Source organism: Penicillium maclennaniae, assembly GCF_028827695.1.
Source record: "Penicillium maclennaniae strain IBT 15551 chromosome Unknown utg000001l:1.0-3280838.0:1.0-3283122.0, whole genome shotgun sequence".
Classification (NCBI taxonomy): domain Eukaryota; kingdom Fungi; phylum Ascomycota; class Eurotiomycetes; order Eurotiales; family Aspergillaceae; genus Penicillium; species Penicillium maclennaniae.
Window position 1 is genome coordinate 681,980 of NW_026623213.1, and position 20,149 is coordinate 702,128.

General features: G+C 52.6%; 7 protein-coding genes across 7 annotated transcripts; 4 read left to right on the forward strand and 3 right to left on the reverse strand.

Moving 5' to 3' along the window:
• Positions 1-3,230: 3,230 nt before the first annotated feature.
• N7477_000254 (Winged helix-turn-helix transcription repressor DNA-binding) lies at positions 3,231-4,208 on the reverse strand (the record flags this gene model as incomplete). Its single annotated transcript, XM_056961917.1, has 1 exon — positions 3,231-4,208. One exon carries the CDS (start codon positions 4,206-4,208, stop codon positions 3,231-3,233), a length of 978 nt encoding a protein of 325 aa, XP_056826920.1.
• A 74-nt stretch (positions 4,209-4,282) lies between these two features.
• On the reverse strand, positions 4,283-6,823 carry N7477_000255 (forkhead box transcription factor; the record flags this gene model as incomplete). Its single annotated transcript, XM_056961918.1, has 1 exon — positions 4,283-6,823. The coding sequence occupies one exon, from the start codon at positions 6,821-6,823 to the stop codon at positions 4,283-4,285; it is 2,541 nt and encodes an 846-aa protein (XP_056826921.1).
• Positions 6,824-7,642: 819 nt separating this feature from the next.
• On the forward strand, positions 7,643-8,491 carry N7477_000256 (uncharacterized protein; the record flags this gene model as incomplete). The annotated part of the gene is made up of 2 exons (XM_056961919.1): positions 7,643-8,132; positions 8,187-8,491. The coding sequence occupies 2 exons, from the start codon at positions 7,643-7,645 to the stop codon at positions 8,489-8,491; spliced, it is 795 nt and encodes a 264-aa protein (XP_056826922.1).
• Positions 8,492-8,883: 392 nt separating this feature from the next.
• On the reverse strand, positions 8,884-10,134 carry N7477_000257 (cyclic nucleotide-binding domain-containing protein; the record flags this gene model as incomplete). Its single annotated transcript, XM_056961920.1, has 1 exon — positions 8,884-10,134. One exon carries the CDS (start codon positions 10,132-10,134, stop codon positions 8,884-8,886), a length of 1,251 nt encoding a protein of 416 aa, XP_056826923.1.
• Positions 10,135-11,523: 1,389 nt separating this feature from the next.
• Positions 11,524-13,293, forward strand: N7477_000258 (carbohydrate-binding module family 48 protein; the record flags this gene model as incomplete). Its single annotated transcript, XM_056961921.1, has 3 exons — positions 11,524-11,546; positions 11,671-11,800; positions 12,043-13,293. The coding sequence occupies 3 exons, from the start codon at positions 11,524-11,526 to the stop codon at positions 13,291-13,293; spliced, it is 1,404 nt and encodes a 467-aa protein (XP_056826924.1).
• A 1,527-nt stretch (positions 13,294-14,820) lies between these two features.
• Positions 14,821-15,297, forward strand: N7477_000259 (uncharacterized protein; the record flags this gene model as incomplete). Its single annotated transcript, XM_056961922.1, has 3 exons — positions 14,821-15,038; positions 15,095-15,196; positions 15,285-15,297. The coding sequence occupies 3 exons, from the start codon at positions 14,821-14,823 to the stop codon at positions 15,295-15,297; spliced, it is 333 nt and encodes a 110-aa protein (XP_056826925.1).
• A 2,271-nt stretch (positions 15,298-17,568) lies between these two features.
• N7477_000260 (VIT1/CCC1 transporter family protein) lies at positions 17,569-18,515 on the forward strand (the record flags this gene model as incomplete). Its single annotated transcript, XM_056961923.1, has 2 exons — positions 17,569-17,915; positions 17,975-18,515. 2 exons carry the CDS (start codon positions 17,569-17,571, stop codon positions 18,513-18,515), a joined length of 888 nt encoding a protein of 295 aa, XP_056826926.1.
• Between the last annotated feature and the right edge of the window lie 1,634 nt (positions 18,516-20,149).

Here is a 20,149-nt window from a genome sequence, read left to right on the forward strand (position 1 = left end):
CGGAGTGCATTGCGTGCGCCGACACCGGGTGCAGGTTCATCGAGTTTGGCTTCGCGTAACACATGGACTGCGAAAACTGTTCAATGAACTCGCAGCCGTTTTGGTGGTAGCGAGGCGGGAACGCTGCGTGGTTGATAGGATAGAAGGTAGGTTCATCCAGCCGACCACCGCTGTTGACGTGAGGGGGAGTAGGGGGGCAGGCCGTGGCCTGGAGCGAAGAAAGACGGCATCTCAGTAAGGGGAGGGGAGTACCAGTTCAGGAGGGGGAGGTAGACGATCAAGTGCTACAGACGTAAGTCAGCTGCCAAGTTAACTTGAGCCCGACAGTATGAGACGAACCGTCTACTACTCCACCACGTCCTGATCCTGGGGATAGGAGAGCGCTGCTCAGAAAGCGCGTCGCTCGGAATTGGTCGTATTGAACGTCTCTAGTTGAATGACATCGAGGGGAGATTTGTACCGAATAGTCCGTGTGAAAATGAGAGTGAAGGAATGTCCAAACAGATGGTCGTTTTTCGCGGAGAAAATCGGTTCCTTTCCTCAATGACAGTCGAGAGAGTTTCCAGGCGAGAGCGTTGTTCGGCAAATTTTCGATCGGACACACGCGTCGAAAGAGACCGGGCGACAAAAAAAGTACAGAACCGGGTGGGGGTTAAATTCCCTCGCGTAGAGGCAGATCTCACTCTCGTGAGATCAGCAACGACACTTAGTGAAAAGCTCGTTGGAAAGAAAAAAGGGAGGGGGGGAGGAAGATAGTTTGAATAAGGGGAGGTGAGAGAAGAGAAGAGGTGAAAAGGGAGTGTGGACTTGTGTGGGCAGCAGGTGGCCCGTGACAATACGTGACGCGGGCCTCGACTCACATTTTCTTCTTTCGCCGCAGGTAAGAAACCACCCAAAACAGAAGGGAAAACCAGGGGACGTCGACCCGAAAGTGTTCTAATTGCCCCCATCGACAAGATGAGACTATTCATCTGCCTCTAATTACATTGTCTTTGATTCTCAACCTAGAATGCCCCGGGGCCATCTACACACACACAAACCCCCCCATATGTTCTGGGACTACATTATGGCCACCGGTGATGCAACGCCCGTGTCACTGGACAAGGGAAAAAAATAAAAAAAGGCAGCAAAAAAAGGCGGAAGATCCACCTGAGTCAGCGGTAAAATACTCCTGGGACAGGAACCCAATGAGATCACGACTGACCCGCAGACCCAGCATCGGCCCAAGCGTTGCACTAGACATTCCCGTCGTTGCTAAGTTACGGGTTTGCTGTAGGAGTTGGGCGGTGTATTCTCTGAAACCAAGAGGGCCCCCCATTCCTCGCTATAGAGACTATAGAACATCTATTATCCCACGCTCACCCCGTGCGACCAAGTAAGGGCCGATGACTTTGCCACGGCCCCTCTGAGTCACCGATCCCTGCGACTTGCATAGCGTCATGTCGCATGGGCAGTGACCGCAGAGAGGGGCGAACACCGTGTCGAACGCACACCGGCCCGCTGTGACCCATCCCATTGGCGCTGTCCCGGTACCCAGTGACCTACGTGGGAACTCTGGCTTTTACCACGTCTGTTTTAGTCCTAATAGTCCCGGCAGGGCTGGAGACGTCCTCGAAGGCGAACTTGAGGGATTTCGCTCTCTGGACTCGATCGGGGTCTCTGCATCAAGAGGCTCCGTTAGACCGGCACGTTCCAACTAAAGGCCAAAGGTAATGATTTTCAAGCGATTTCCGACCTTTTCGACGCAATATAATTACGGGGCTGGATTATTGTAAATCAATGCCCCACGCATAATTTGAGGCCGTACTAGAGCTTTTGTTTGACTGGCTCTCTTCTTCATCCCGCCTCTTTACCAATCTTGTTTTTGAAGGAGTGGGCTCTGCGCAAACATTTATCTGGATTGGACTGGATAAAAAAATGTCTTTGCACAGCCGCCCTAGTGCCATAAAAAGTTTCGGCATGAGATGACAGGGGGCCTCAATTATATGTATGACACAAGACCTGCCAGAACTACCCGAGAAAGAGCGATGAGAAGCTGCGTCCTCACAACACCCAAAACAAAGTATCTATCAGTAATAGATCAATCCACTTCTTCCCAAGATTGTCTTCTGATATGAGGCAGTCGTGCGTCTTACTTGAATGAGCGCTCTTCACGAGCACCAAGCCGAGCTTGGGCTATTCCCCATTCAAGCCTCTCGTCACAACGCGGCGGCAACGAGAAACATAAAAAAGGCCACCCCGCATAGATGGCCAGCTACTCTCTAGGCAGTACCTGAACGTCACTCTGTTCTAGAACGGAACTAGCTGTTTCTGAATCAGAGTTCCCAGTTGTACAGGCCACCTGAAACACTAAGCCACCAGTGCGAACATAACTGTGTCCATAGGCCCCCCCTTCTACTACCTATACTTGAGACACATTACGCGGACGTCTGCCTACCTGACATTGAAATGCAGCTAACAGCACCGCCATCGGGAAGATTAGCATCCATTATTACACGCCTTTAGCTACGTGATGTGACGGGGCAAATCCTGAATGTCTCACCGGCTACTGACGGACCCTACGTGTGCGGGAATCGGGGCAGAAGTCTTCTGAACCCCGCTCAGGAATATTCCGGGCAGACCCCTCCGCTCAGGCGCGGGGGTGGCAATTATGCCGCGGACCGGGACGGATGGAGGCACTCGCTCCTGAATACAGCATAAGCTAAGACTAGGGTGGAAGAGTAATATCCATGGAATGTGGATTGAGTAATTCTATAATGCTCAGCTTTTGTATTTTTTCCAGACATGCGCCCGCGATCGGGCTATTTTGGGAAGTAAGACTAGGGTGGTCATCATCATACACCTACGTAGTGTAGAGAGTATGAACAAAGCCCCATCTGGCACGGTAGTACTTGCAATTCAAGTACTATAGGTAAGCCAGCGGCCCAAAAACACAAGGGGAAAGAAAATCCAAAAAAAAAATTTGGCTCGGGCTAAGAAGCCTGCCGGAACAGAGGGATATCATTAGGATTCAAAGAGAATCCAGACGCAAACAAAGACATAAGACTCGTATACTCGATAAGATCGTCAGGGAGGACCATTTCCCTCCCGGTCGAGCGCTTTTCGAGATGTTACCATCGTCAACCCCGAACACGGCAGCAGAGCCGGGTTGCACCAAGCTCAAACGCCGAGACCCGTGCCCCAGAGCGGGTTAAAAATAAGTCGTGATTCATGACGAGAGAAAGGACTTTCTACTCGTCTTTCAAGCTTCCAACCAAATTGCGCAGCACGTCCATGATAACTGCTTCGTCTTTAGGCTCGCCACCGGGGAATGAACTTTCGGTGGCATTGCCCAAAACCCGAGCGCGCGCACTCCGGAGCACCTCGCGGATGTAGTTCTTGTCTTCGTAATCTTCCATGAGAACGGCTTCAAAGTCGTCGATGGCCTTGTTCGCGCGTTCAGTGAAGGAAGATGACTCTGGCGGACAGGGAGGTGCGGAATTTTGCTGAATCGGAGGCGGCGGTTGAGAATGCGCCTGTGGTGCCTGAGGCGGCGGACGTTGGTGCTGGTGCTGGTGCTGGTGCTGCTGATGCTGGTGCTGGTGCTGGTGCTGCTGATGCTGGTGCTGCTGTGGTTGCTGGTGCGGCTGGGGCACATGCTGCGGCGGATGCTGATGTTGATGCTGTTGCGACTGGACTGGCTGCGGGTGCTGCTGGTGCTGCTGGGGTTGATATGATGGCCCAGCGGATGAAGAGAAAGTTTGGGGCTGCGCATTCATGTGAGGGGGTTGAGAAGGAGGTGGCTTTTGAGGCGCATAAGGGGATTGATGCTGTGCCGGTGCGCCTGGTCCAGGCTGCGGAGTCTGGGACTGCGGCTGAGGAGCCTGTGGAGCAGGATTATTGGCGTAGGGGGAGGTGTAAGTCGAAGGTATCGTTTGAGCGAAGGCGGCCGGGAGGCTGCTGCGAATGGCACTCGGAATGGGGAAAGACGCAGCGGCCGGGACCGGTGCAGGTGTAGGTGCGGGAGATGGAGTGGGCGCAGAAATAGGAGCGGGAATAGGAGCTGGAGGTGGAGCTGGCGTAGGGGCCGGAGCAGGAGCCGCAGGAGGGGCCACAGTGGGGGCAGATGGGGCCGGTTGATATACCTTTCCTTCGACTGTGACTGGAGAATAAGGACTTGTATGCTGTTGCGGAGTCGCTGATGGCGCATGGAATTTGGTGGTCGGCATAGTCGGGAATTGGAATTGCTGATGGTGATTTGGAATAGGAGCAGGAGCCCCCGATGGAGGTGGATAAGAATGCGTCAAGGGAGACATGTACGTCTGAGGAGGAGGTGCAGGTTGCTGTTGCTGTTGAGGCGGAGGTGGAGGAGGCGAAGGACGTCTCTTTTCTCCTTCTCAACAGATGCACCGGGGCGAAGCTGCCATGACCATCCCTTCCCATCTCGCTCTGCGTGCATAAACAAATGCCCGTTACCATTGAGATTGTGCCGCACACTGGATGTCCAGCCTTCTGTCTCGCACTTGAAACGGAAGTAGGGATACTTCAGTTTCAAGGCGCGGTAGATCTGCTTCAGCGTCATCGGTATGGTAGCCTCAGTGAGAGCGTCGAAGATGAGCACAGCATAGTTGTAAGGAGGCTTCGCCAGATCTTCCGGGGTATAAGCAGACTCGGGAGGATAATTGGGAGACGGCGACCGGGACGGCTTGCGCTTCTTGACAGGGGGAGGCTTGACATATTCCTCGGACCGTGGTTCTGTAGCATATTGGCCACCTTCGGTTGATGGTAGAGGATAATCCATTGAGGTACCGTCGCCCTTCTTCCTCTTGGTGTACTTGCGCTTCTCAGCAGGCTTGGAGGATGTAGGTGACTCGGCATGGGAAGGCTCCTTGGAAACAGTCTTTCCAGCCTTAGGCTTGGTGTTGACAAGCGGAGGCGGCGTGACACCTCCGTTAGCTTCGCGCTTGGCGGCCAGCTTCTGTTCCCGAGCAAGTTCGGCCCGTTCACGTTTGGACATGATTCCATCCTTAGGAGGACGCCCAGGTCCACGGCGGCGAGCCGGCTGCTCCCCACCCGCTTCAATAGAAGGCAACGATTTTGAATCGTCCCTATTCTTGGAATTCTTTTTGAATTCCTTGCCATCAAGACTCTCGCTGATTTGCCTGTCCATATCGTCTATTTCGTGCTCAGCATCTGCATCGGCATCAGCATCGGCGTCAGCATCGGCATCGGCGTCATTGTCGGCGTCGCCATCAGCATCGACATCAGCGTCGACATCAATCGACTCTTGTGCCTCCTTTTCTTCTGTCACCTTCTCTTCCATCCGATCCGCTCCAGTTTCACCGATAGGAACATCTGGTAACAAAAAGCGGATGCGCACTCCACCAATCTGGATATAGTCACCGCTATGCAACGGGCGAATTTGCCCAGGGGAAAGCCAATCAGCTCCAATGAATGCGCCATTGCGACCCATCACCTCCATCTCGAAGAGATTGCGATCGAAGTTGTAAGAAATGCGAACATGTCTGCGAGAGATCCCTCGGTGGCCCGCGGCACTGCCGTCGATCGTCGAGGGAGGATGAATGGGAATGGTAGGACAGGAGTCAGGTGATGGGAGCAAAGCTATCGTATCAACAGGCTTGACCTCTCCAGCACCATCCTGTAATGATTGCATTGCGAGCGCATTGTAGTCAGTAGTCGACTCTAATTGCGCCGGGTTCGCGTGCAGCGGCGCTCCAGAACCATCGAACGAGGATTTTGATGACCGTCGGCTGAGCTCGACATTTGCGGGAAGATTCGGAGGAACATCTGGGTCGAAACCCATGATGCCGCCTCGATCGCTCACCACACTGCCCATCATTGGGCCACTCTCCTCGCGCTTCAAACGGTTGGGCGTGTGCGAGGCATTGCCTTCACTTGAGCTCTTCGCTCGAGAGCTTCGCACGGCCTGCCGAAACTGGATCTCTCGATGATGGGCAGCGCGCGCAGCGCGGACATCTCGGCCCAGAATAAACGAGTAGGTATTGACATAGAAATGTCCATCGTCAAACTCTAACTTGGCAAACGCTTGAATCTGAGGCTCAGACCCGGCAATTGATGCCGCTCCACCTTGATATCCCAGAGCCGACAAGTCTGCGCCCTGTGAGAGGTACGCAGCAGTGATAAGCTCGTTCTGTTGTAGGGCATCGAACGGGTTATTCGGGGCGGAAGCGAAGTCGAAAGGGGGCAGAAGAGATGGCTCATCCATGCCCGACTTGGGATCGGAGAGGAAATCCATTGCGTCGGACACTCTGTGGGCCGTGCCGTTTTCTTCCTGGGGATCCATTTCGGCGGCCGCGAGCACATCAACGGAAGGTTTTCCGCCGTTGGACATGCCCCTTGATATTGACTTTTGATCCTGCTGCTGACGCGAGTCCATGGTCGCGGTAAAGTCGCCGGATTGACCCATCAGATGACTATTTAACTCTTCGAAACTCCCATCCTTCTGATCCTGTTGTTGTCCGGTCAATTGATCTAGCGCAGCAGAGTTCGGCGCGGATTGATTTCCAAGGAGTTGGGCGAGTAAAGCACCGGCGGCGGACTGGGTATTGATTTCCTTCTGATTCTCGGTCATGGGAAAGTCCTGATCTTCAGATGGTTCCGACTTGATACCGATCGGGGTGGCGGGCAAGCCCTTGGAAGTTGGGGCAGAATTATGCATGTCGCGAATTGCGGAGTCACTCCTCGATTCGTACGGGGGAGAGCCGTCATTCTGTGGGAGACCATAGTCGTACATGGGCGTATCGTGGCCTGGATCAGGCGGCCGATGGCCCACTGCTGGCGCCGTCATGGTCTGCGACGACATGGCTCTAGCGGAGAGAAAAGAGGAGAAGAGGAACAAAAGCTGAAGTTCTCACTTTGGACCGGGCGGTGAGGGCCTGCCGAGATGGTGGCTGCAGACGCCCGTATTTCTGAAGATTCTTCTTGTTTACTGCATGATTTGGAGTGCAGATTCGCAGAGAATGTGCAGGGTAAAAGTGAGAAGACAGGGTCAAAAAAAACCATAGAGTTTCTCAAGAATCTTGACATGGACGGATCTCCCCTGGGCCTCAACGATCTACCGGGACAAATTTTCTCTGCCGCCCCGCTCCAACCTCCGACCAGATCCACCGCGTTGGGTGCCTGGTTCCTCACCGTCTAGATCTACGGAATCGAACTGCTCTAGACCGAGGGGTCTATCTAGCTTCCCATCCCCCTTTGTTCATTTCAAAAGAAAAAAGACCCCCAATGTATCTGCGAACGAGCAGAATTGATAACTTTTTGTAAGTGGAGTCAACCCCTCTCAAGATAGTCGGCTTGACTCCGCTGCCACTCGGCTTGTCCAAGTTTATACTCCTATGGATCAGCACCCGGCGCGGAGGGGTAATAGAAGCTCACCGCGAGTATTACCCCTCCTCCAGCCATCCGACCCTAAGTGGAAACTTCCCTTTCCCCTCGCCGGTGTCACATCTGTAATATGCAAGTCACCGAAGCTGTGGGGGTGAGAAGCGGAGGCAAATTGGAGAAGATGCAGAAACCTCGGGCTCATCTTATCGCACAACCCTCCACTTCCCCACCGAAAATACCCTACATAGCACTTAAATCTCCCCAGCATTGACACCTCTAGACACTTTCTAGATTGGAAATGCCCAAACCGAAGAAGTCCGATACTCAAGCCAAGCCTAGTAGCTCCACCCCCAACTGGCCTCCTCTCCGCCCGCTCCTCCCCGCCGCCGACTTGAGCCTCGAAACCCTCGTTCCCGAACAAATCTATTTGATCCGCAACTTCCTACCTGCCTCATTATGCAAGACATACGCCTCGTTTCTGGCGTCTCTACCTATGACTACGACGCCCGGTAAACCGAAGAAGGACGAGGCGGTGCGCGTGAATGATCGGTTCCAGGTGGAGGATGGGCGATTCGCGGAGATATTATGGAGCGGGACGGCGATGAAAGAACTCGTCACCACTCGGTTCGGCGAGGCTGAATACGATGAAGGGGACGAGGATGCGACTCCTCCATCACCGGAAGAACTTGCGCGGAGAGCCCGAGAAGTCTGGGGTGGAGAGCCGTTGGGCTTGAATCCTAATATTCGCATCTATCGATACTCTGCGGGGCAATTCTTTGCACAACATTGTGCGTATTTATTTACACGGAGATTGAAGAGGAGTGTAGGCTAATCATTTGTAGATGACGAGTCTAATTCGCTGACTTTCCTTCCTTCGGGGGCGGCGAAGTCCCTGCCTGCACGCACAACTTGGACACTTCTTATTTATCTGACTACTTGCTCTGGCGGTGAGACGGTATTTTATCCGGAACCTACACGAGCTGATCGGAATCCCAAGCCGATTGCTGTGGCGCCGGAGGTGGGGATGGCCTTGTTCCATCGGCATGGGGATCACTGCATGCTGCATGAAGGGAAAGAAGTGACGAATGGGGAAAAGTGGGTGTTGCGGAGTGATTTGGTGGTGTCGAGGTTAATGCGTAACGAATAACATAGTTTGATAGGCCTGAGATTACATTGCATGGTAAGGTGCACGGTGGGATATAAAATATCAATTGATCAATTCTAGGTAAATTACTCTCGGGACAGAGTAATCCAACAGCAAGATAGTATGACAAGGACGATGAAAGGTTACTGTGCCAGGGACCGCGTCGCACATGAAGAGAAAAGAGGTTGTAGATACAGGTCAAAATGAACGTCGGATCAGTGGGGCATCAAGATAGAGAAGGGAGTCATTGGAGTAATAAAGTAACAACAGGAGACGTGCACACGTGTCACAACGGATAGCATTCCAAAGATAACCTAGGGTATAAATTCGGGGTTCAGGCAGTCCGGGTTTTTGCATGTCATGTCCCAAATCGAGTTCATCGTATCGTGTCACATTCATGAAGCAGAAACGGGGGACTTGGACGCATCCAACTGATACTCGGCCCGTCTCATAATCTCCTCCACGGGTCCGAGGAGTCTCTTAAATCCATCTCGTCCCAGGCGTGCCACTTTAACTTCAGTTTTGGTGACAATGCTCGCAGCGCGTGGCTTGTCCTCCAACAGAGCCAATTCACCAAAGTAGTCGCCCCGGTGATATTCCTTGACAGACGCTCCGTTCTTGAGCGCCTCCGCCTCTCCAGACTCCAGCAAATAGAACGCGTCGCCAGGATCACCCTCTGCAATAATGGTAGCTCCCGCCGGGAACTTGATGGTATCCAGTGCATCAGCGATCTTGGCGCGCTCATAAGGCTTGAGGGAGGAGAGCAGCGGGACTTCTTCCAGGAAAGCTTCATACATGCGGCGTCGCTGGAACGCCGAGTCCATCAAAATTCGCCGGAAGGTGATGCGATCCAAACCCCACAGAGTGCTCTTCTCGGTGGAAACAACGGTGGCGGCACGCGGGGCATTGTACATCAGGGCCAACTCGCCAAACGAACCTCCAGGCCCAGTGGAGCTAACCTTATTGCCTAGGCCGTCAGGACCTGGCTGCACGGAGCCAGAGGGGTGAATGTAAATGTCGAAAGAACCGTTTTCCACAATATAGAAGTAGTCGCCAGCATCGCCCTGCGAAATCACCTTGATGTCCTTGGCGGGAATAGGCTTCTCGACCAGAGCATCGAGTACAGTTTTGAACTGATCATCATCAAGATGAGAGAAGAGGAAATTCCTGCTGACCGCTGTCTTGAGGCGAGCCAACTGTTCGTCAGTCTTGGGGTGGTGCGGGGGCGCCCAGCTCTCGTCGCCCGCAGACGTGGGGTTCAACGACTCCGCTGAGACGGAGGTACGACGACCTAACGCATAATTGTTAGGGAAGCCTTGCCGTGCGGATCCAGTAGGCAGAGCGCCCAGGCCGCCTTCCTCAGACTCGCCCTCGCCCTCGCCCTCACCCGATGCAGCTCCCGTGCCAAAAGGACTTCCACCGAACAATGAGGCTCCAGGGCCTCCGCCTTGTGACCGTTCACCGAAAGTACTGCCTCCGAAGATGGGATTTCCCGAGCCAGCGTTGGCCTGTCGAAATGTCATGTCTGTTGGTGACGTCACCTCGAATTCCTCATCCTCTGAGATTTTTTGAATGCTGGGGGATTTGTCAAGTTTGGTGTTGATGAAGGGGTTGGTCCCGGGAAAGGAGTTAGAGCTTTCCGCCATGGCTGCGGTTATAAAGGCCGGAGAGGCCACGGCTCCGGCCAGACTTAGAAGGAGATATGAATGTGTGGTTGCAAAGGTGTCAAGGCGGCGAGGTGAGAGACTCAACTGCTCTGAGGTGGGTTGTTAGGATAGTGTTTTATGAAGAAGAAGTTTGAGACAAGAGGAAAGGTGCAGGAAGAGAGACGTTCAGAATGGAGGGGCAGTGTCGGCCAGCAGAGAGTGGGGATGGAGCACGGTTGAGTCTAATTGGAGGCCGACTCAGACAAACCTCTCGGTGGGGAAGTGGGATAGGACCGTGGGAGAGAGAGAAGGTCTCGGGAGGATGAAAGACACTTACATTAAGAGAAGGCAGCGAGACTCCAGAAGAAAGGAGAAGTTCCCCGGGTTTCAGGGATTGAGCTGTGAAAATGGAAACAAGAGAGAGAAAGCGAGAGAGGGGAGGGGTAGAGGAGGAGTAAAGTCGGGGCGGTTGGTCTGAGCTTCTTCGTCGATCATAGACCATACAGGACAGCTTCTACACTACCAAATTTACTGCAGTACAGTCCACTATAGTCCACTACTGGCTGACCATGGTGATCGACGTTACTTTCACCCACGGGTTGCTAGCCGACCGATCCAGAGTTCCGAGCTTAACCTTTTCAATTCTACACAGAGGGGAAAGCACACGACCTGCCCAACAATGAAAGTCATAGAGGAAAAAAGAGCGAAAAACTTCGTCACAGCGTCTTCCAGGTGTCTTCTAGAACACGCAGCGGCTTCTGAGGGAAGATGATCATTGCACATTGGTCGCCACAGGAGTGGGACTCGGTGGCAAACATGGGCTGAGGGAGACTCTTGAGGTCATTATCACCAGTGCCCTACCGTTTTCAGGCTGTCTCGTGAGAGAAGGGAGACACAATTGACTTCTCCCTTGGAATTTCACTAAAGTATTAGGCATATCCAGTTCACAGTCAGTATTGCGTGCGGGTAGTATGTAGTGTCGATCGGGCCCCCTTGGGCGCATGTCCATGCAGAGAGAACAGGAGTCAACCCGTCTGTCACTACCACTTTTCCGCCCCCACCCCCCCCCTAGCCATTTCGAAATTCATGCGACCGCAACCTACATGGGAGAATTTAATCTTTTTTTTTTTCTTCACACCTAAAACATTCCACTTTAAGACTCTCGGACCCCATGTGCCCGACGCAGTACCTGCCACATGAATAGTCCCAAGTCTCCAAGCTCTAGGCTAAGGTTCACCTTGATTCAGGGCCCGTAGGCCGTAGACTAAAGACTAAAGGGCGAGAACATGGTCTGTGTCACCCCCCACCCCGATAGCTTTGCTTCTCCTCCCAACTTTTCCACTTTCTTTCCCTTCTGTCACATCTTCCATTTTGGCTGAGTCTCTCACGATGGGATTCTTTACATTCCAATGGTAAGTCTGATGGTCGCATCAACCCCCCCCTCAACTCGTCTCGATTCGCGCCAGACCCGATCGAGTCGCACCGAGAGACGGAAGGAATTGGAGCGCTGACTGGGACGGTTTCTCGCATTCGCAGGCCCTACGACGCGAACGAGGTGTTCGTTACGGGCACGTTCGACGATTGGGGTAAGACGGTGAAACTTGACCGGGTGAGCGATGGCTTCGCCAAGGAGGTGTCTCTGCCCATTGAGAAGGTGCACTACAAGGTGGGTGCCCCCTCACTGAGATCTATATCCCTGCCCTGGATATTTCTGCTGCGCCGCACTAGATAAAAAAAACGTTGCGGTGAGCAGAATACCCAGCCTCAGGCAGCCCTTTTAGGCAACCCCGGTTTTCCATGACGCTTCACCCGTCCACTGACGTCACTCGGCCGGACCCTCTCCATAACTATAAAACCGCTTGTTTCGCGAACCTTGGATCATCCTAGTGCTGACTTGTTTTTTTGAAGTTTGTTGTGGACGGTATCTGGACCACTGATAGTCGTGCTCGCGAAGAGACTGACGGACATAACAACGTCAATAACGTGCTCTTGCCTGAAGAGATCCACGATTCCCCCCACCCCGCATCCGCGATCATGTCTGGTGTCACCCCCGAGTCCACCACCGCGGCCCTCGCTGCGGATGTCCCCAAGACCAACGGCGACATTCCCGGTTCCTTCCCTGAGACCCCGGCACAGGAGTCCGAGCAAATCCTAACCGTCAATCCCATTCCCGCCTCGGGTGGCTACGGCAATCCGGTCAAGCTGAACCCGGGCGAGAAGGTCCCTGACCTAAGCTCGATCCATGGCAACACCGTTGACTCGACCGTGAAACTGGACAAGGAGTCGTATGAAAAGGGAGACAGTGTTCCCCTGGGCAGCGCTGGCACTCAGAACGACACCGCCAGCTCCAGTGCTTTCGCCGTGCCCCCCATTTCCAGGAACGTTATTCCCGAGTCCAGTCTGCCCATGGGTGGACCCGCTCAGCGGGCTGCTATGAGCGACCAGCAGGCCGCCGCCGATCCTGGCTACACCATTCAGTCGGCCGCTCCCCACTCGACCACCGCTGCTCTGGCTGCTGAGGTACCCCTCGAGAAGAACAAGGAGCCGGCCGACGACCGTGACTACACTACTCAATCGGCAGGTCCTACCGCAACCACAGCTGCCATGGCCGGTGCTGTTCCTCTCGAGAGCAGCAAGCAGACTAATGGTACCACGCCTGTCGAGGATGTCCCAGAGATTGTGAAAGAGTCGATCGCCGAATCCAATCATGGCCCCGAGGCAGCAGCCAACAAGGAGGCGGTTGAAGAGAAGAAGGAGGTTGAGCAAGAACTTCAGAAGAAGGTTGCCATGAATGAGTCGGCCGGCGCTCCGGCTCCTACGGTTTCTGCGGCTACTCAACCCACTGCCCCTGGCCACGGCGCCGGTCTCGCCGCTCCTGGCTTCGACTCTGCCGATGTCTCGCCCATGTCTACTCCTCCTCCGGGCCGCTCTGATGCACCGGCGCCAACCTCGACACCTGCCACCGCCACCCAGACTGCCCCATTGGTTACTGATGGACCTGTGACCGTCTCTACCGAGGCAGTAAGCACCCCGAAGCCTGCCCAGAAGTCCAGCACCACCGAGACTGCCGGCACCACCACTACCTCGGCGGGAAGCAGCAAGGACGACAAGAAGAAGCGCCGCAGCTGGTTCTCAAGGTTGAAGGAAAAGCTCAAGTAGAAGCTTTATTTTTTGATCCGGCTCCTAGACGGCTAAAGCAGTCGAGGGAAATTGTCTGTTTTTTGAAGTACCTGCTTTCGTTGACTTTGTTTTCATTTTGACCTGGATACCTCCTTTTGCACCGCATTGTATTCCAGCAAGGCTTGTGTTCGTCTGCTCTAATAGTGTCTCCACTTCTGGATTAATGACCCCTTGATAATTTCCTCAACCGAATTGAAACCAACCTGGAAATTGACTTTACATCTATCTACTGACACTGCAGTCTTTACAAAGTTGGATACGCGCATGAAAAAATGTAATGTAGTTCCACGTGAACCCCAGCCCTGGTAGGCGATACCGTGTTGAGCACCGTATATTCATCTCTTGGTGCCATGGCTCAACGCGAAAATACAAATCCAAACTCCGTCGCAAATTACAGTACTACTCGCAGCACCCCATTCCACGATCAAAATGGTATAGCATTACTGACCTGGCCATTTAGTTTGACCGGGTATCCGAGCACACTGTCTCCCATTAGCCCCATGTCACCAACAAGGAACAAGGAACAAGTTCATACTCTCGTCCAGTCTGAGTACAGCCACAGCCACAGAAGATCGATGCTGGCCAACAAACCACCTGCGTCAGTCAGCCATCAGCTCAGCCACAGTTGATCGCTTATCGTTCACGTACGGCCGCGACGATAGTACAACAGAAACCTATTCATGAATCTCGTTAAGAGTGCGCTTTCTCTCTAGATAGGTCCAGATAGAGAGACTTACCTAGAGTCGGCCCAACGACTTTGCAGTGACACGGGTTCTGATCAGTGCCGCACTGGAAACAGATCGGGAAGATGGGGATAAATGGTACGTCGCACATTGTGGGCTGCGGACAAGACACGGAATTGATCAATGTACGCAGTCGGGCTCGCGGAGTTCTAAAGAAGGAGAGCTAGAGTTAAGTTCCCCAAATCAAGCCAGTTGCCAGAGTTTGAGATTCTATCATGATGACGCAGATGAAATCGCGATACCACCGATCGAGCCGAGGGTTGCCGGGTTGGCAGTGCGCTGCATTAGGGCATGTCGACTTATCTTGATCTATCGTAGATACACACAGGAAATATCTCGATCTCAGTAATTTGTATAGTAGACCATAGCAACTAGGGACTAGAAAATGGAATCAGGCAGAGGGGAACTCAGAATATAAGAATAGAACAGCAAGCCACGCGGCACAGCCATCATTCTCGTCGAATCAACACCCACGGCACGGCCCTGAGCCTGTACCGTGATCCGTGAGATTTGAACCACCCCTGATACTTCTAGCGCAAGTCATACTATTTCACTTTTCTATTCTTTTGTCGCTTCCCTCGGGCTTTGGACCCCTTCATACTAATACTTTCTGCATACCAATACCCTCTAGGCAGCAGCGCCCAGCAAAAGCCCCAGCCCTACACGCGACAAAACCCTTGGCGCCGAGGTTAAAAAGAATCTCCACCCTCCACTTGCCTTCCTCCAGCCACACCCTTCCCAGCTTCACACTTCACGATTCACAATGGCAAAGTCCAAGCACAACATCCTTCCTCTCGTTCTTCTTCTCGTCTTCGTCGCGATACTCGCGGGCGTCGGCTACGTAGTTTACACAATCGTGCAGGACGTCAGCAAGAACACGCGCGCGAAGATGGAGAAGAAGAGTATGGTCTTCAGCAAGGATGGTATGAAGGTGCAGGTGAAGGAGGTCAAAGATGAGGCGTATAAAGACCGTACTCAGAGGTTCGTGCTCTATTCTCGAATGCGTGGGGGTCTGTCGCCGATCTAATCTATTTCAGTGTCCTCGTCAATATGTGGAACCACACCTCGTTCCCCGCGTACAAGAGTCGGCTTTGGGATATGACTGGTTCCGAACAGAAGAATGGTGATAAGCGCAAGCCGTACGTTATTTTTTTTTTTTTTTTATTTTATTTTTCTTTTTGGGGGCTTGGATTGAATATGGGATATCGGCTGATTTTCTTTAACTAGGCACTCGAACTAATCGCCCATTTCCCCTTCGACATACATTCATTTCATCCTTTGTGGAGCGCTCGCGGCGATTCACTCGGCCCACGTACTCTGAGAGTTGAATGCCGAGAATCGGACTTGGTGACTCGACGCGGGTATTGTTCTCTTTTCTGCGCATATTTTTGGTCTCTTGATTCGATCGATCTGGATCACTTCTACGTCCATTCCGCATTTCATCCTTGCGGCTTCTTGAGACCGCTCCATGTGTCACGATGTACGATCATGCCTTATACCCACGGATCTTCCCTTTGATGGCATTGCCATCACGACTCTGAACTATGGGGTTCCGCCTTATGGCCTTGTCTATATCAATTTTTGTATGCCAAAGATCTGTTCTTCTAATGAACCTCTGATTGCAAATCTATATCTGTTGACGGTCGTAATCGGTCCAACTGGATTCACGAATCGTATGCGACTTATTTCGTTTCTCATGCTGGTAGAGCCTACGGGAGGCCATCTTCAATTGCGCACCATCTGGACCAGAGAGTTTGTCGACCTCAATTATGGGAAAGCGCAATAAGAATATCTCTGGCTCAGGCAGTAGAAGGCGTCTGGTTTGGTCTGTCCTCTTCCACCATACTATGGCAATCTTCCTCCAGGGTGTTGGGCGTATCATCACGTTGCGCAACGGTGAAGACCGACTCAAAGGACGGCATCCACTAGACTCGAGTGTTGAGACCTTCTAGTCATCACAGCTCCTGCAGAAGGTGCAGGATTCGCAGAATTGAGGAATGAGGACAGGCCGAGTTCTCAGCGTCCACGGTACCTTCGTCATGAATGAGACAATTTCTGGAAAATAGGACGAGATAACAAGAAGCCGGAGACGCTATGAACTGTAGGTCTCTAACGCTAAAAGGATATTCCGTCTAGAATTCCGTACGCCAAGACAAGTAGAATCATATCTCACGTCGTATTCCCCCAAGGTTCTATTTGAGGGGATTTTATTCTCGTGTTGAGGGATGTTCATTTGCGAGTCTACGCTACTCATCGAAGTTGATGATTAGCAGACTATGCACCTTACTGTCTTGATCTAGAAGGCTACGACATCAGTCTCGTTGTACTATGATTTATCCGCTGGGGTGACTAGAAACTCAAGTGAGCTCGGCGTTTTTTTTCTCTCCCGGCTGAATCCTCGTTGCTCAGTGAGTCTAAGAGTGGGGTGGCACAGATGATCCCCGTGACTTTGTTATATGACCAGCAGCCCGGTGTGTACGTGTGCGACGCACACGAAGCCACAGGTAGATCCGGCAGTCTTGAATTGGCCGTTAGAGTTAATCGGGCCAGTGCTCAGCATGCTATACCCTCAACCAGCGATCTCGTCTCTGTCTTAAAACGGCGATTCACAAGATACAAAGGAATCGATGAAAAGGAAGTTCTGCACAGTTTAGCCAGCAGGCAAAAGGTGCCCATCTTAAGTGGATAATTTTCTTCCTCCTAGAGACTTCGCATTGACACACTCTTCCCCACATTTTTTTTATTGTCTGTACCCACTCACCCGCCATTCGTTGCGTGCTCACTATCTACGGGGCAATCTAGCCCACAACTCATCCGGGCCTGTGACCGAAGTTATCGAGGCCACGAGGAAGATGGCTGACACTAAGAATCAGCACGCCCACAGCGTTTGGAGTCAGGACTGCTGACTCGACGGGGACCGGCGGATGGACGCGCTAGACTCTGCGATAGAATCCTATCCCTGTAGATAGGTGGGGGCGGAGGCGATAAGGAGAATCCTGACAGGAATGTCGGCCTAGACCACGTCGGGACTCGGCAACACGCCCTAATCCTGTTGCTCGCAAATCAAGCATTTTCATGCCGAAGTAGAGGAGAGATGGAGGAGACATAGAATGAAAATGGAGCCGTCTGATCTGCTAGCAAATCAGGATGACTTGATTGGCTCACCCCTGAAAAGCCATCCTCTGTCAACCCCACACTGGCCCAATGAGATCAAAAGTTGAGGCACGTTTTCCCCTAGCGGACCACGGCGAAGAGTATGGGCCGTGCGTTCGTTGTGTTGTGGCAATGGATGCCAAGCACGTGCATCTCTATAGGCTCTGCTACTCTTGTACCAAGGGGGGGTAATGTCTATCGTCTCCACACTTAAGTGCGACTTCCAAGCGAGGCACATGGCTTGACTCGATCTGACTTAAGTCCCATCTGTCGCTCGACTTTTTTCTTCTATTTCTGTCGTGTGCTTACTTCTTCAACTGGTCTTTGCAGTGGTACTCGTTGCTGGTCAATAGTCGAAATGTCGATTAATTCATTGAACGGTCTCATGTCGAGCTACTCGCGGTTGTCCGATCGTAGCTCGGGTACCGACGACGAGAAGGAAGAGCATATGCGTCTGCGGGATGTCGAGACCGGTGAGAAACAGGTCCGACGGGAGGAGAAGAAGTCTGGTCGTTTCATTGACGGTCGCACCGTATCCGACGCCATCATCGGTCTCTCCGATGGCATGACAGTGCCCTTTGCCCTCACCGCAGGCCTGTCTGCTCTTGGAGATACCAAGGTCGTTGTCTTCGGTGGTATGGCCGAGCTCATTGCAGGTGCCATCTCCATGGGCCTCGGTGGATACCTTGGAGCCAAGAGTGAAGAGTGGGTTTCACAGATGGAGACAACGTCTTTTAGCAACGGCCCCACTGACAGAGAGACAGAGAATCATACAAGGCTACACTGAAGGAGACTCAATCGCAAACCGTGACCGATCCTGGTTCCGTCTCTGCCACGATCTCCGACATTTTCGAGCCTTATGAGTTGCCATCGGAGCTGGTGGCCCAACTCACCAACCACCTGGCTGTCTCGCCAATGCTCCCTTCATTCCTCATGAACTTCCACCACACCCTCTCCGAACCCTCAGAATCTCGAGCTGTCATTTGCGCCCTCACCATCGCCCTGGGCTACTTCATCGGTGGATTTGTACCTCTGGTACCTTACTTCTTCGTCGGTCCCCACGATGCATTCGTCGCTTTGCGCTGGTCCATTGCAACAATGGTCGTTGCTCTATTCCTCTTCGGGTACGGTAAGACGTGCTTCGTCAGTGGCTGGAAAGGTCGAAAGAACGTCCGCAAGGGATTCATCGGAGGCGTGCAAATGGTTCTTGTCGGAGGTATTGCTGCTGGCTCGGCGATGGGATTGGTCAAGGCCTTCCAGATGATGGCTCAAGGCGATCACCCCGACCACCCCAAGCAAGATTGAACCCACCCCGATACCCCATAATACCCTCAAATCTGGCTCACATGGTTTGTTCTTTCCTCTTTCGGCGTTGGCGACAGGGCATCTCCCTTACGACTCTGGTTTGGCGTTAGCGGGTTAATATTTCCTTGGGCCAGGCGCCTTGCAAAAGCATCCACAGTACATAGACTTTAAGTGGTTTGACTCATTCATTTCCCCAATGGACTTCTTCATCTCCATTGACTGCAACTTACGCCTCATGTATGCGCTTCAATACTTTCCCCCATAGTTCTTATAGCCCTTGGCATGTTTCAGCAGGTCGAAGAGAGCGGGTCTGTAGTTCGGCCTCACTCCCGGCGCCAGAACCGTGGAACTCGGCACCACCACCGACGCCGCAAATCCACATCAAGGGTAAGCGTCAACTCAATCGCGAGTCCCGATCATCCGCGACGAATCCCGACAGTCATGTATCGACGTGGCGTAGTATCGGCCCGGGATTTGACAGACTATGACCATTGCGTCATCCTGCTCTCATGGGCTCATCATCCGGTTGCCATCCGGATCCGGTATCCTTCTAGATTACCACTACTAGAGTAAAATTTCAGGCGCTGCTCCATTACATACTGAATTACATTCTAGTAGCATTGCAATTTCCATGAAAATTACTTACAGGAAATTGCCATTCTGGGGAGGTGCTGCGCATTCTCCATTTCTGTTTGGGGCCACGCTTGTGCAGGACACGTCTTGATCTACGAAGCGCTAGGACAGTATCCTACTAGGGACCATACTGGAGGTGGATGTGGCTGTGGCTTAGTGAGGCTGCACATTCCATATTGATGCCTAGAGACTATCACGATGGCCGACTATCCTGGCTGTGCAAATGCCAAGGACGGCAGACGGGTGTCAGGGGTCGTAAGAAACGAGGCCGCGATCAAGCTGGCAAGATGGGAGGAGAATAGGTACCCTTATTGTCTCCACGCCTGTCGTGGCGTTTGTCATGATCTAGATGATTGGAATGTTAGACTCATGCCACATGCCACATGCCACTGTTGACCGCCAGATCTCCAGATTTTCCAAGTTTGGCTTACTAGATCGGGAGACTCAATCTCGATCGATACTGACGTCTCTATAGCGCAACCCCACTGCCCATAACCTTGCTTTTGATAAAAACGTCAAAATGTAAAGAAGTAGAGAACAGACTGTACTAGCTCAGAAAACAAAACTCTGACAGAGAATAATGACAAAGAAGAGATCAGTAGAGTTCTCGTCAGCAAGAAATCTCAGCCCAATTCTACGCCCGAACAAGGCTCCCAGCTCCCACCTACAGTAAGATCCTGAAGCACTGAAAATAACCAGAAATAGTCCTCCCCGAATCCAGGGCCCATCAGCCTCCACCACGCACATTCCCAGTCCTTACAGAAAGCGGAGTAAGCAGCCGTGAGTGGATTCCAACCAAATCCCCATAAAGACCAAGAAACAATTATGAGGTCAGCATGCATATTTCCGTATGGTGGCGCAGCGAGGATATTCGGACACGTCTTGAACACGACGCGCGAGATTAAGGGTCAAGGAATCAGTAAGTCTTGCTTCATCTGTTCTCCCAGGGGGGGGTCCCACTTCGTGCCAGGCAACCGCCAGTCCCGAAAGATTGGTCAACG